The 15027-nt window shown below is 42.0% G+C and overlaps 2 protein-coding genes across 2 annotated transcripts; both read right to left on the bottom strand.

Annotated features, from left to right (window-relative positions):
* Nucleotides 1–1156: 1156 nt before the first annotated feature.
* On the bottom strand, nt 1157–6728 carry LOC118431905. Its single transcript, XM_035843336.1, has 5 exons — nt 6541–6728; nt 6375–6424; nt 3787–3927; nt 2927–3151; nt 1157–2422 (listed from the first exon to the last, which is right to left on the bottom strand). The coding sequence occupies exons 1-5, from the start codon at nt 6561–6563 to the stop codon at nt 2229–2231; spliced, it is 633 nt and encodes a 210-aa protein (XP_035699229.1). The 5' UTR covers nt 6564–6728; the 3' UTR covers nt 1157–2228.
* Nucleotides 6729–9171: 2443 nt separating this feature from the next.
* LOC118431600 (collagen alpha-2(VIII) chain-like) lies at nt 9172–14353 on the bottom strand. Its single transcript, XM_035842842.1, has 7 exons — nt 14311–14353; nt 13670–13762; nt 11677–11796; nt 11216–11278; nt 10311–11120; nt 9726–9990; nt 9172–9208 (listed from the first exon to the last, which is right to left on the bottom strand). The coding sequence occupies exons 1-7, from the start codon at nt 14351–14353 to the stop codon at nt 9172–9174; spliced, it is 1431 nt and encodes a 476-aa protein (XP_035698735.1).
* Between the last annotated feature and the right edge of the window lie 674 nt (nt 14354–15027).

Below are 15027 nucleotides of genomic sequence, written 5' to 3'. Positions count from 1 at the left end.
GTGTCTTTGTTGTTTGATTAATTTATGTTTCATCATGCTGTTCTGTTTTACTAATACTGTTCTTATGTGAGATGATCTAATAATCATGGATGAAATTTAGAAAAAATTGTTTCTCATTGTGGGTGTCCCGCTTTAGGCTATAAGCCTTTACATTCTCTAGTCAGCAATATCTTTAACCTCTGAAATGTCAATGCTTTTTGGATAAGCCTTAAGCTATACTGAAGTAGCTGTTTGGCTTCCAGTTCTCTATTGGTTATGGGTTAGACAGAAGGGAGAAGGTTAAGACTCTAAAAGCTGCCAGCTTTACATGTAAACCTTAATACTAGTCCGCCATTATAGTTGAAATGTCAGTTAAAAGAGTAACCAACACATCTGTGGGATTGTGGTAAAACATGGAATATCACAAACTCATCCACCAGAGTTTGAATTTTTGAATTTCTGTCTTTAGAAAAAATCATTTCTCTGTTTATGGGAGAAAATATGTATGAGTGATCTCATCAACAGCACTGTCACACTTTATATCTTTCATTACATGCCCCACGTGCATGTGCATTGCTCAGTTCAAATGTTCACAGGAAAAGTTAGCCGACAAAACCACTTAGATCTCCTGTGAGTATATGTAGGTCTGTAAGAAGTAATGGTAAGTGTTCAGTGTTTGAGGCTGACAATGTGGTGAGAATAAATAATATCTTAACTTCAGTATCAATGAAAATAAAGTATTGTACAAATGTATGCTGTGTGCCTTGTTACTCTGCAAATGTAATGAAAAATCTGATCAGGTGCCTTGGAGCATCGTTGGCTTTTTAAAATTTTGTGTTCAGGTGGTGGAGTCAGCTTTAATTGGTCCTGTCTGAAGCAAGTCTGCATTGGCTGCACATTTAGCGGCTCTGTCGTATTTGATTAATATCAGAGGCTCGCGCAAAATGACTCCAACCTTTTCGGGATGTCAAAACCATCAGAATGTATTACTGTTTTCAGTCTGAAAAATTTGTTGAGGTTCGGTTACGCAGCCCAAAATTTAATGTACTTCTATGGGTGTATAGTGTGCTGATTCTTTAACGTAACCTCTGAAAATAAAATGATGTATCATCTATTTTGTAGAAATTTAGATACATACACTGACATATGAGCCCATAGAAATAGTCTTGGACATTCCTCAAAGATCAGATTGTGCGGCTTTATTTTTTTTTAACTCAAAAGACTAAAAATTAACAAAGAAAGTAAAACTCTGTAATATATACATAAACAAATGATTATAACAACATATGCCGATAGCTCAATGAAACCATACTTCAGATTTGCCCTTCAAAGCAAATTAAACATCTTTGGCATCTTTGTTATCTCCTAATATTCCAGCCAGCTAGAAGCTAAATCATTAAAAAAATCAAGAAACTGTAAGAAATTCAACACAATAAAACTTGGCAGCATCGGCTGCTCTAAATAAATACTCGTTAACTTTTCTGCCATCCACAACTTTCCTCATACACAGCCAGGAGTCAAACTTGTGTACACCAGAGTGGCACGTATTTTCAAGCAGATGTTGGATGGAAGATCGTGATGTTTTCTGGCTGCCGGTTTTGACACACATGCGCTATTCTCCAAACAGAGGTTTGGCTCCAGCTGTCTTTTGGCAGTGTTTGGGGGGCATTTTTGTCAGGCTCTCTAATTTTCTTAATTCCAAAAACACCCAAAAGCCTGTCTGAGAACAGTCGAAGCTCTGCTTGGAGAGTACCATGTACACGTGTCAGGGTTGCCAGGCTGTCAAAAATTTCATCCAACCAACATCTGCTTGGAGACCCTTTCACCTGCTCCTTCTCATGTTTCAACATGTCTGTATCAATTACCATGACAACGCTTCAGGGATATTTCTGTACAGCCAGCTTCAGAATTCCTTGTTGCAATTTAGCAGGTTTCAACCATCCTGTGACTTTTCCCCCAGTGACTTTTCCTCGACTGGTGATCTTTCCATACCGCCACCTTTGCCAATTTTGTGCTTAGTCCTCACTACATCATTTTACAAGCAAGTTAGAACTTTGAGAGGCACATGTCAATAATATTTCACCACGCATGTCCAGATGTTGTTCCCATGACAACGGTTGCCAGGAGTTACAAGCAACAATTTTGCGAGGCTGTCAATCATATTTCACCACGCGTGTCCAGATGTTGTTCCCATGACAACAGTTGCCAGGAGTTACAAGCAACAACTTTGCGAGGCTGTCAATCATATTTCACCACGCGTGTCCAGATGTTGTTCCCATGGCAACGGTTGCCAGGAGACTGACAAGAAGCGACATCTCCATCCCGCGGTGTAGACCTCGGGCAGAAGAGCTGCTGTTCCGTGATTGGTCGAACAAGTCCAGAACGGACAGCGGATTCAGGTTGCCCTCCCGGTTGACCACGTTCACCACGTCTCGCTCAGATTCTGGATGACAGGAGGGGAAGAAATTCAAAGAAATGATAAACACTTTGTTTTGCTTATTATAATTCCCTACCAACCAGAAGTTTCAATGTAGTACCTTAGAAAGCCCCTAGAGGGCCCAAGGTATAATTATTTTGAAGTCTCATCAAGACCTACCCACATACCAAATATAAAATTGAATACAATCCATCCAGGCCCTCTTGAGTCATGCTGTTCATCCCGTAGTAGTAGTATCCAATTTTTCCAGTAATAGTACAAGTATCCAATTCGTGCACACACAAACATAGCCTTGTATCCAGCCGTATTATAGCTTCCGAGTCCTTCAAATTTGTGTATTTGCAGAGAGGGCAGAGGAGACTTGGGAGCTATAATACAACTGGATACCAGGCTAACACAAACACACATATGTATACACATGCTTCCGAAAACATAACCTTCATGGCAAAGGTATTATATAAACAAACAAACAAACAATGAAATTTTTGGAAACAATGAAGCTGTGCTCACCGCAGTTGGGCCTCATGTGCTCGATGCACAGGAACGTTCCATTGCCACAGCGACAGAGACTACACCCCTGGAACATCCAATCGTTGTGCGGCACGTCTCCGCAGGGAAGAGTCACCGCGTGCTGCTCGCAGTAACGGCCCGTGAAGTTCGCAGGACACATGCAGAAGCTTCCCAGAATGCACGTGCCGCCGTTCTCGCAGCAGTCTGCGCTGTGATTGGCTGGTTCTGAGAACAAGATGTTTACAGAGAAGAGTTGAACATCTAGTAAGCTTTAGCAATGGATAGGAAGTACAGTGCTGGTGTCACTGTAAATATTTTACAATGTTTGTAATTCGTTACGTATCATCTCATCATATCAACTGCATATCATCCCTGCCAGGAGATACTTATTGTGTATACATGCACCTTAGTTTGAGTTTATTGAGATACCCTTTAGCTCAGATTGAGCTGCTCTAGAAAAATGAGGAGAAAATTTAAAAAATTGAATATTCTAGCATGACACATCATATTGTACTGCATGTTAGTAAGGTGGTATTGTGGTTTGGGTTGTTGACGTAGAATCTAGAGGTTCTGGGTTTGAAACCCTGGCAAGCCCATATGTTGTTTCTTTGGGAAAAATGCTTAATACGCCTACTACCTCACTTGACTCAGGTGAAAATGAGTGCTAGTAGCTTCAGTTAGGGAGTTCTGGACATCCTCTTGGACATGATATAAAGTCAAAGGAGAGCCACAAGTTGAGAAGGGGTCAGTCTGATCTCTAGGGTTGATGTCTATCAGTTGTTTAATGTCTCCCTGATCAGACAACTAGTACTTGGTTCTCTTGTAGTCTCAACTCATCCCAGCTTTAAGAGACTACTTACTCATTAAGTGCTCATGCAGTGTCACTTGTCTTGGTGCCCTGACGTGGCTGCCTGGTAGGTTGAGGGCCCTCATGGGATGGACATCATGTGACTCGGGTAACGACTGAGACTGTCTTCTCACAATCCTCTGCACTGACTCACCTGGTTTGGGAAAAAAAGGAAGATGTTTAAAACAGTTAAATGCAAAATGCTTTTGTGGAGAATACTTAACGTTTGTTTATTGCAAATTCATGCCAAAGGGCTAATTGCAAATACCAACAACACATAATAATAAGGAAAAGTACAATGGTCATGGTGCTAGGAACTACATTCTATGTTGTGCTACTGAAGTGTACAAATGTATAATGATGCTAGTTTTGTTGGATTTGACTTCTTCTTTGATACTTGATCAAGCAACAATTCTTGCATTCATCCTACATGTACATACAAACTTTGAAACTTCAGATTTTCTTTGGGTTCAATCTAAGGATTAGAGCAAAAAATAAAGCAGGTCAGGTGTGTTGTACAAGAAATTACTTTTATCTGGCCACTGTACAGATACAGATGCTGCTGCACCGCGTGCCTGCAAAGCTGGTGTGTTACGCCGAAGGGCGGTTATACCGACTATATAGATACAGATACAGAGATACTAGTAATCAGGGGGCCAGAAATTACAATCTGCAAGAAGACTAATCTCCAAGCAGATCCTACAATGGCATAAGATAGTACCAAACTGGCCAAGGAGTGTAGTCAGCCAAGATGTGTACATTTGCCATGTAGACCCCGGTAGCGAAACACACTCCTAAGCCGGCTTCACTCCTCTGCCAGCTTTTGATGCTATCTTGTGCTACCGTAGGATCTGCTTGGAGATTACAAGAAGACTGCAAAGGATCTTTCATTACCATATACGATAGCAAGGTCAGCTTTAAGCCCCCTTTACAAATCAAGAATTTAGCTCGGCCGAGTTGTCAGCGAGCTCTTAATTACGAGGAGTCATGACCCTGATGCCTACGAACAAATGGTAGAGTTTCTTCTTCAGCATCAGGGTCATACCTCCTTGTAATTTAGAGCTCGCTGACAACTCGGCTGAGCTAAATTCTTGATTTGTAAAGGGGGCTTTAACAACTCTCAACTTCAGTAATTTGTATGTAAATTGTAGGTTGTTTTTTATGCACGTCATGGAGGCTAGCTTCTTACTAATTGTACGATACATTACTTGTAGCTAATCAGTGAATAAATTTTGATCCAAGTATCCCGCTCCAATTATCTGCTTGGAGATTCAGGAATGGAAAAAAATCACTTTGCATGTTTTGATTGTTTTAAAAGCCAGCTACAAGTGGCTACACAGCGGCTGGGTTGGGCACACACATTATGTGGTTAGGGAGCGTGTCCTTTCCTCCGGCTGTGTGTACCTTTCTGCTTGATCCGCTTTAAAACCTTTTTCTCAAGTTCTTGAGATCAGGATTAGAAAGACTCAAGGACAGAGAAGAAATTAGTTTGTCACAGACTCTGTGTAACGCAAACTCAGCTATCCGGAGCTTGTAGACTCCTCCCCGCGGAGGCAATGTAGGACGGGCATAAGAAGCGCGATTAAATCAGGCTAAGAAGGAATCATATACTTGTATTTCAGTTCGGAAGTTACTTCGTAATTACTAAATAAATATGTTTAGAATTTTCTGTCAATATTGCATAACAGGTTAACAGTTTCTTAGAATAAAACAAAAAGTGCCCCAGATTTATATTACGTGGATGCGTTAAGTACAAACCGTGTTTTGAACTCTTTTATAGGTAATTATGCTTCAAAGTTGATGTGATATTAAAGTATTAAGTATTTATGTTTCAATGTTGATGTAAATGCTCAACATGTGCGATCGTACACAAGTTTTGTTTCGCAAATTAATTTGCCATTTTGCTACTTTGTTCTGCCTTTTCCCGCGTATTTGTGAAGCAAATGGCGCATAATCGGTTTCCTTTCAGACCCAAATCCCTTTGTTATTCCCGGCAATAAACGCTAAGCCACTCCAACTAGCGCCACGGAGACGCCGAGCCGCCGCCAGGCCTTCCTACGGGGGTACGAAGATCGTAGAATTTGGCAAAAAATAATCGGGAAATTGGCCGGGGAAGTCAGTCCATACTTTAAGGTTTCTGTGTTGACGAACTCCTCTGATAGCAAAACTCCCCTGGCAAATTATTCTCCCTATGATAATAACCAGAGCGTATACTATAGTCAGTCTGGTAGAGACTATCGGCGCCTGGCACGGGAAGGAACGCGCACAGACACAACAAATTAGCCAATACACACTTCACAACCACTTCAAGTAATCCCTGAGTCGCCTAAAATTATAAGATCCATTCTGAAAGCAAGACAGAAGGAAATCTCTCAAACACGTGAACAACAATAAATATTTAAAGTCCCAGCGAGTGGTCTCTCTAAATTGAGGATTTTTTTGCATTTGTTTACTTGCTGATTTCCATCTAAATTCCACTGCATCCCGTGGTATAAACAGCTGGACTTGTAAGGAAGGTGGAAAAGAGCGAGGCATGACAACTGAAAAAGACCACGAAATGTCACGTTTATATTTGGCGTAAACCAAGGCTTTTTCTCTTACCTTTTATCCTCAGACTTGAAGGCGAAGCTCCAGCGTTCGCGAGCAACAAACTAGTGAAAAGAAAAACGGAAAATAATTATCAAAACAACTAACAGCGAGAAGATTTGCAGTTTAGGAGATAATCGTAATTTCAAGAACTGACGAGAGTTAGGACAATAAGACATACCTTAGTAGAAGCAGCTTCTTCATAGCTTCTTCTCGACAGTCACATCTTTAAGGAGACGCGAACAGTTCCTGAGAAGTAAACTTACGGCGCGCTCGGTGAGGACACCCGCACAGTTGCGAGATCAGAACGATTTTCCGCTCGGCGTAAACCTGATTCACCGGGGAGCGACCACGTGACGTAATTATCGGGGATGCTCTGATTGGTCGAAATAAATAGACGTCAAACTAATGAGGACGTCAGAGACACGCCCAGAATCTCTAATCATCTCCAAGCAGATCCTACGGTAGCATAAGATAGTACCAAAAGCCGTCAAAGGAGTGAAGTCGCCCTAGGGGTGTGCATGGCTACTTCCGGCTTGGTGATTAGCCCAGGAATAGGCCACACAAATCTTGCATTACGGATATATTTACTTGCAAATCTCGAATGAGATGTACATGTGTAGTTTGAAACCCCCAAATTAGCTGTTGTTTAGTAGCCTCTTGAGGAAAAACGATTCTACTGGCCGGCCGACTCCCCAAGCGTACTTTTGACTCTATTTGTCCAATTTCTACAATGAGACCACCGAACCACGGAGCCTGCAGGTACCGTAGAGGCTAGTGTTCTTGTAAAGAACGCACCGTTTTGATCCCTGATAAGGATGAAGGATACCGCTTGTTTCACACCTGTTTCATACAACAAAACGCGTACATAGTATTTGGCGAAAGTTCTCAACCACAGCATATTGTGTATATTCAAGGAGATTTATCAAAAGCTCCTTGATATATTTTTCTCCATGTTTTGCAAAGCGACCGGGTAACTTTCCTACCAAACTTCTGTCATTCTTTTTCTTTTTGTGCACCTGGCGAATAATGTTCTAGGATATGTGGAGTTATTTGACGTGTCCGCTGGATAAAAAAGAATTTGAGATCAAAGTGGGACAAATAAAGTTGCCATGGGATTTCAGTCAGTCTTTTGCAGTTGCAGTCTATCCAGCTATATCGCCGGCCTATTCTCCAAGCAGAGGTTGTGTCGAGGATATATCAGTTGTGGTCAGGGGTTTTTTACCGGCTCGCTCCTCTCACATGATGGCAGCGAGCCGTTGAAAAACCTGACCACAACTATATATCCACGGCACAACCTCTGCTTGGAGAATATCGCCGGTCATCCAGTTCATTCCTAGGGCCAATTAACTCTTACTAGGCTTGTATTCCTACCTTAACCAACGTCTCCTATTACGGCGAGGCTGTAGTCTGGTCTGTTACTGTCTCTCCTTGTTGTACTCTTATCCCAGGTGAAAACTTCATGTTATATTGTCTACATTTAGTTACACAGATGTCGTAGAAAACAAAAGTTTCACAAAGAAATGTCAATAGATTCACCCATTAGCGGTGCAATCTTTGTGAAGACTCCGATAGTTACGTGCATAAATGTAGACAATTAAAAACATTATTCTTACTTCAAGTAACAGTGGAATGTGGCAGTATTTCTTTGATGCTTGTTTTCAGTGCTCACGAAAGCGATTTTATATTTTTTTTGGGGGGGGGGGGCAACTGTGGGGCAATCGTGAATGCGTTGTACAACTTTTTGCTTAATAACTGTAGATGGCGAAGAACAATTAACTCGCTAAGTAACGGAACAAAAGTCAAACTAACGCGCCTTCATTAGACTGATCAGGTCTTAATTCAGAAACCTCCATCTTATATCTGTTCACATTTCTACATTTCATTAGCATCATTCTATCTTGTTGTGCTCAATTGTTTTCATGACAAAATTGAAACTTTATTGTATATTGTGATAAACACTTGTTACTTTATTAGTTTGGATGCAATTTTCTACATACAATGTATTTGTAATTCACAAAGACATAATAACATCAACAATGATTTTCTTCTTTAAACGTTTTTCTTTTTATCTTCAGCACCAAATATGCATCTGTCCTGGCTATAGGACAGTTATACAAGCTCATAAGCATATGATCTAGTCAATGCAAACTTCTCGAGTTAATTCACGCTAATTACGCACATTTCACTGCTACATAGATTGGTTACGGTACAGTTTTCCTTCCTCACATTAGTTCCAGTTCACATTTCTGAAGCTCTAAAATACTACAGTGATACTAAGAGTTGATTTCGAGTGATGTACATCTTTTGTTCCTGCGTTCATGGTTAGATCGACCTCCGCTTATGACTTTGTCTCATGAAGATTCTACCTGTACAAAACCCAACAGAAATTGAAGTAACCACCTTGCTACGACTCGTTATAAACTTCAGCTTTCACCTGCCTGTTTTTTCGTGTTTTAATGAGGCTGGTCGGGGAACAGTATAACAGTGGCGGTCAACGTTAGAACTGCCGTCCAGGTTAAGTTCATTCTATAGTGTACACTAAGATTTGTTTAACATTGACTCTGAGTACCTCCGTTGTTGCTAAATTGCTTGTTAGTTACGTAAAAATATACTAGTACACATACTGCCCACGACCACTCTCTTTACATATTGTGTAGTTTGGTGTCTTTTATATCATACTTTTCGTTGAAACACTTTGCCTGATCCTGATCCAACCCCTGCATACAAGAAATATCCAGTTTGCTTGCTTAAAGTCAATTCTTCTGCCATCCTTCTGTTTTCCGTGGTTTACTGACGGTCGTCGGTAACTTCAACAGTCAGAGATCGGCCTGTCGTCTAGGTACGTCCTGCGGAAGAATGACCAAGATATGTTAAAAGGTTAGACACCCAGGTAATATTCACAGACAATTCAGTTTCTACAACTGGATAAAAACACGGAGATTTGCTTCTGAACGTTTCGGGTCTCGTGACACCCATCACACTATTTCAGCTTCAGTGAGGCGAGTAGAAACAGAAAGAAACAACAACATCCTGAGTCCCGTGATTCGAAACCGCGCCGAATCCGGCCCGCCGTATCACAAACTAAGACGCTAAACCACTACGCTAAAAGGCTGACAGCCGTTTTGCATGGTCAGTTTAGCAGACCTCGAACTGCCAATTATTTTTTTTTTAGGTTTTAAGAACTTTCAGAACTTGACAGGAAGACAGCTGATAGAGTCTACGTGTAACGTACTTGGGATGAATTGGCATAAGAATGGTAGGCGGTGGTCGCAGGATAGGTCGTTCCAACGTCGGTTTGTATTGACATTGAACTCGACACAATCTTCTTTGCCTTTGCTGTTATCCGGCTGTCCAGACTCCCACAGATGCCAGCGCTCAAGTGGAGTGCCATCTATCCACTCGAAGTACCCCTCTTTCTTCTGATCGTGAAGGCCGATCCAGATGCTGTAATGTCCACCCTTTAAATCCCAGTAACTCAGCATCGCGCGGATGGAGTTAGCGTCTCGGGGCATGGCCAGGGTACCGCCGTGCCACCCACAAGTTGCAGCCGCTCTGGCGAACTCCTCGCCGGTGTGGAACAGCTTGTAGCAGATTCCATTCCCATTCCAGTAACCCACAGGACACGATACTGAAGTTCACAACATCATTAGACATGATATTTAGTCAAAACCTGTCTCAACAAACAAGGAAAAATGCTCGAGAACTGGATGTGGTTGTTGTAGACAAGAGGGTCTAAATAACTTTTAATTATGTAAAATCTGACGGAACTGTTTTGATGTAATGATGCCAGCTATGCCGATACAGATACAGCAAAGGTTAGGGGAGACAAGCCATGAAATGAAATGTAACCAGCTGCCGCCGCGCAGCGTGCCTGCGAAGCTAGTGTGTCACGCGGAAGGGCGGTTATACCGGAATTACGGATTCAGACAGAAGGAATTTAGTCCTAACCTTCCTGCCACGGGTGTGGCACTGCCGGAAGAGGTCCAATGGGACCCACAGGGTGTGGCACTGCCGGAAGATGTCCAATAGGACCCACCATTCCTGGAAGTACGTGGGGCCAGGCAGACCCAGGGGCAGGGCAAGCTGGCCCCATGGGTCCCCTCTCTCCAGGAAACCCAGGGTTGCCAACCTTTCCCTCTGGGCCAGCTGGCCCTATGGGCCCCCTTTCTCCCGGGGGTCCGGGAGGCCCGTGAGTAGCTGGTCCTCTGGATCCCTTCTCTCCTGGCGGCCCAGGAGGTCCGGTAAACCCAGGGCCAGCCGGCCCCATGGCTCCCTTTTCTCCTGGAGGTCCGGGAGGCCCACGAGTAGCTGGCCCTTTGGGCCCCCTTATTCCCGGAGGCCCTGGTAGCCCAGGAGGCCCTGCAACCGCAGGACCAGCAGGCCCCATGGCTCCCTTTTCTCCAGGAGGTCCGGGAGGCCCACGAGTAGCTGGCCCTTTGGGCCCCTTTATTCCCGGAGGCCCTGGTAGCCCAGGAGGTCCGGCAACCCCAGGGCCAGCCGGCCCCATGGCTCCCTTTTCTCCTGTAGGTCCAGGTGGCCCACAGTTAGCTGGCCCTTTGGGCTTCTTTACTCCAGGACGCCCGGCAAACCCAGGGCCAGCTGGCCCGATGGGTCCCCTTTCTCCTGGCGGTCCTGGTGGCCCGGGCGCAGCTGGCCCGTTGGACCCCTTTACTCCCTTCTCTCCTGGTGGCCCGGTGGGTCCCCTTTCTCCTGGTGGCCCGGGGGCAGCTGGCCCCATGGGCCTTCTAAAATCGGCGCCTGAAATGCAAGATATCACAGGAAGTTAATCATAGATTAGGTGATAAGTCAAGGTTTAATAATTGCACTTTGCGATGGTAGGAAGCACTACTTACGCTCCAGCTCCGTCATTCGTGCTGCAAACTTGTCCATCTTCTCAGAAAGGACGGTCATGTTAACTGTGTTAAAAAAAGAGAATAAGAGAATATCTGACCTTACGTTTATACTATATGTTCGTAAATATTTAAAAATGGAAGCTATTTTTAATTTAATAGTAACTTGAAGGAAATTTGAGATTAAATTGCTGCGCTGTATCATAAAGTAGCGTCATTGTGTATCATCGTAAATGTTAGCTGTTGTTTCATTTTCTCAGTATTCATGGCGTGAACATGTGTTTTCATGGTATCAATGGAAAGTCGTAGACTTAAAAATCGTTGCAAAATATCGGTGTATTGGCCAGGGGAGTCAGTCCACGCTAAGGTAAAGCACCCACACACACACACACCCATTCCCCGGCAATTTATTCTCCCTATAATTGACACCATAGTCAGTCCAGTAGAGACTAGAAAAAACTGACCTGCAACGAGAGACAGAACAATGATAATGGTAGAGACGACCAGGCAACCAACGACCAACCAGATCTTCTTACACCAATCGGACCAGTCGGCCTTGTTGTAAGTGCTTGGATCATAGGTTGCTGGTTGGCAAACAAAAGAATAACGCACGTTTGAAGTTACTTATTGAAAACATTAAATAATATACAGGTTTTGCATTAAACATAAATCAAACTACCTGCCCAAAGAGAATAAAAGAAAAAAAAATAAGTGATTACGAAAACAAAGGGACCCGCTGTAATGAGATAGTCACATCATTGAATTGAGCTACCGTGTGTTGAAAAAAAACAACATATGATGAAAAATATATCTAAGGAAAAAACGATTAACAATAAACAATAAGGAGAAAAATCATGACAATCACGCAATATCACTGGTAATAGCACCGAGGATAAAGTACCTAATGTTAAGTGATTTGTTGCATAGACAACTAACGAAAGAAGTTTTTTTAAACTAGTACAACAAGCGACTCTCATGTTGTACATTGTATGAAAAGTCGGATTTACCGATAACGATAAATTTCAGGTAAATTAGGTGATGGTTGTTTTTGACATGAATTTTATGCTTAAGAGGTAACGATTGTCAAATGCACGTAGGATTTATTAAGATTATTAAAGCATAATCACGTTGTGGCTTAAATGAAAGTTGAACTCACTAGTACTGCACTTGGGCACTGATGCGGCTTTGCGGGGTTCGTTCACTGCGGCACTGTTGTGTTCGCCGATTTTTTATAATCAAGATATTGCGTAATACGTAAGAGTATGACATAGAAAACACAATACACAAAATACACAAGAAAATTCACAATACACAAGAAATACATGTACACAAGAAAATTCGTTCTGTACCTCTGAAACCCCGCAGTGCCGCACCGGTACCGCAAGTAAGTGCAGTGAGATACCACCTTTAGGTATGGAGGGCCCACTCCAAATAAAAAGTGGGATTCACCAAACCCGACAAATACATACTGTAAATCTATACTGGCTCAATGTATTGAATCAAGCAACCATTACCAGATTTAGATTTAAGCCGGTATATATCATCACTGATAAACCCCACTTTTTGTGCAGTGGGAGATGTTTTCTCCCCAGCCTTTATAAATTTGATAAAGATGAAAGCGCCATTAAAACCAAACGCTCATGTGATGTCTGGGTAAATTTTGTATGAATAAATACATAAATGAATAGTTATATTAGATGACTATATGTTGCATTATTGAAAAAGGAGCGTCTTAACTAACATGTTCAAAATGAAACAATTTTGGGGCGGAAAAACAGCTCTCTAAGTATACAGAAAAGTTATGGATTATTCTTCGGCCGGCAAAAAAAAGCTAGAATAGCAATTTTCAGTCCTCCCGACTTTCGTGGCTTGTTGGTCTGTGTATTGGTGCTTAACGGGAGGCCATATTCATAGTAGCAGTTACAGCAAGGTTATGGCGATTAAAAGTCGTAATTTTGAAACTTTTCAAAATGCAAACTATGCTCCAAATTGTTGCTAACGTCAGGTTACGTGCTTGACACCAAGTAATTGGAAAGAGGACCTCACTTCAGAGCCGGTGGGACACAGGCATGTGTACTTTGGAACAGCGCCGAAAGATTCATAGAAAATGTAAGTAAGCATTTTTACAAATAAAAGCAAGGTCGACAGTGTGAAGAAATCCTTGATTTATGCATAATTACCCAGGGAAAACAAGATAAACCCCATAAATTTGAATTTTTATCTGGTTCAAAATGTCTTCAAGATCAGTTGAGAATGGATTAATGCTTCTAGTTTCACATTTCATATTAAAGCCCCACAGATTTGAATGAGACTTGCCCTTGTCTGTGGTGCGTATTTTACTTAGGGTGTATACTTCAAGAAAATCATTTTCCATCACAAGACAGCTGAATACACAACTCTCCCAAGAATATCCTCAATTTGCTGCCACTAGTTTACTACAAGACAATTTTGCCTTACCTGCTCTCGAGGCGTACATAACGTTGTTGATATTTGCACCCCTGTCCGCAAGAGTCCGCCAGTCAGGCTGAGATTGCTGGGTGGGTGTGGCGCCTGCAGAAAAAAACATTGAAAGACAATTTTGCTTTTATTAATTTTAAAAAAAATCACAGACGTTCGATTTCGTCTTGCTTCTTGGTAACGGTGAAAATGAAGGGTTGTAATGTGTTTAGCTACTGTTATCAAACACATCTTATTTAAAATTGTTTTTTCTACGATCACGAAAGAAAAGAGCCTTTTAAAGAGGCCATTTATTCCTCCGTTTTTACAGACCAAAAGAAAACTACCTCCTTCCTATCATCACAAAACCCACACATTTTCGAAAAGTTGGACAAGTCCCTCGCCTTCCGCTGCCTCAGGAAAAGAAGTTGAACCTAACAAGTCACAGTTTTGAGTTAGCTTTTAGTCTAGAGTAGACATGCTCTATACTGTTCTACACTGTTTGTCCCCTTTCATGTTACATTCTACCTGCAATTAACCCTCGGGCAAGAATTTGTAATAAACTATTTGTTATAAAAACGGTAGGAATATAATCTTTCCAGTGCTAGATTATACTGCACGTCAAATATCTATGATGATGTGTTATGCTAAAAAATTTTTACCTCGTCTGTTGGAAGTCTCGGGCGGTGGATTCTCTGTCGACATGATGCCGCTTGCCAAAATCAGAAACGCGTCCTGGATGCAACAGGCGATGCGATGGTTGCTTTGGGTGTGCCCAGGCACCAAATGATATTTTACTATTACCTTAATTATGAAATTAGAATAAACCTTCTACAGTCGAGACAAATTACATTGAATATTCTCGCATTACGTAACTAAACACCGAAAAGAAACTTCAAAGATACTATCAAAGGCCGCTTTGAAGGTATAGAAAATATGCTTTATTGTCTCAAGGAACTTTCATCAACAGGAGAGAACACAAATTACTTTACAAAATAATTTACACGTTAATGAAGGCTTCTTGATTGTCTACATTTATGCACGTAAATATTCGAGGAAAGGTTTTCAAACATCTTGCGTACTGACTTTAAGTACAAGTGTGTCAAACATCGTCGTCGCTATCAAGTGAATCTATTGGCATTTCATTGTGGAAAATTGTTTTGCTCAAAAGCAACTGAACTATTTTAGTCTTGAAAACGACAGCAGACCAAGAGAAGGAATCCAGCAACATCGCCGGCCAACCAGTTCACTCCTTAGGCCAATTAACTACTTATTAGGCTTTTATTCCTAATTCGGCGAGGCTGGAGTCTGGTAGAGACTACTAGAGTTTTAGTCGGTGCGGGTCTGTTGATATCTCTCCTTGTTGTACCGTTGTTCCA

Source organism: Branchiostoma floridae, chromosome 15, assembly GCF_000003815.2.
Source record: "Branchiostoma floridae strain S238N-H82 chromosome 15, Bfl_VNyyK, whole genome shotgun sequence".
Classification (NCBI taxonomy): Eukaryota; Metazoa; Chordata; class Leptocardii; order Amphioxiformes; family Branchiostomatidae; genus Branchiostoma; species Branchiostoma floridae.
This window is presented reverse-complemented; position numbering and strand designations above follow the sequence as displayed.

Bases quoted from the DNA above. Each gene is read 5' to 3' on its own strand.
- LOC118431905 (XM_035843336.1), bottom strand. From the start codon at position 6,563: ATGAAGAAGCTGCTTCTACTAAG. The intron at 3,928-6,374 runs GTAAGAGAAAAA...TTCCCAAACCAG, and splicing joins TTCAAGTCTGAGGATAAAAG to GTGAGTCAGTGCAGAGGATT. The intron at 2,423-2,926 runs GTGAGCACAGCT...CCTGTCATCCAG, and splicing joins GCACATGAGGCCCAACTGCG to AATCTGAGCGAGACGTGGTG.
- LOC118431600 (XM_035842842.1), bottom strand. From the start codon at position 14,353: ATGTCGACAGAGAATCCACCGCCCGAGACTTCCAACAGACGAG. The intron at 11,121-11,215 runs GTAAGTAGTGCT...CTTGCATTTCAG, and splicing joins ACGAATGACGGAGCTGGAGC to GCGCCGATTTTAGAAGGCCC. The intron at 9,991-10,310 runs GTTAGGACTAAA...TGTGAACTTCAG, and splicing joins GCCACACCCGTGGCAGGAAG to TATCGTGTCCTGTGGGTTAC.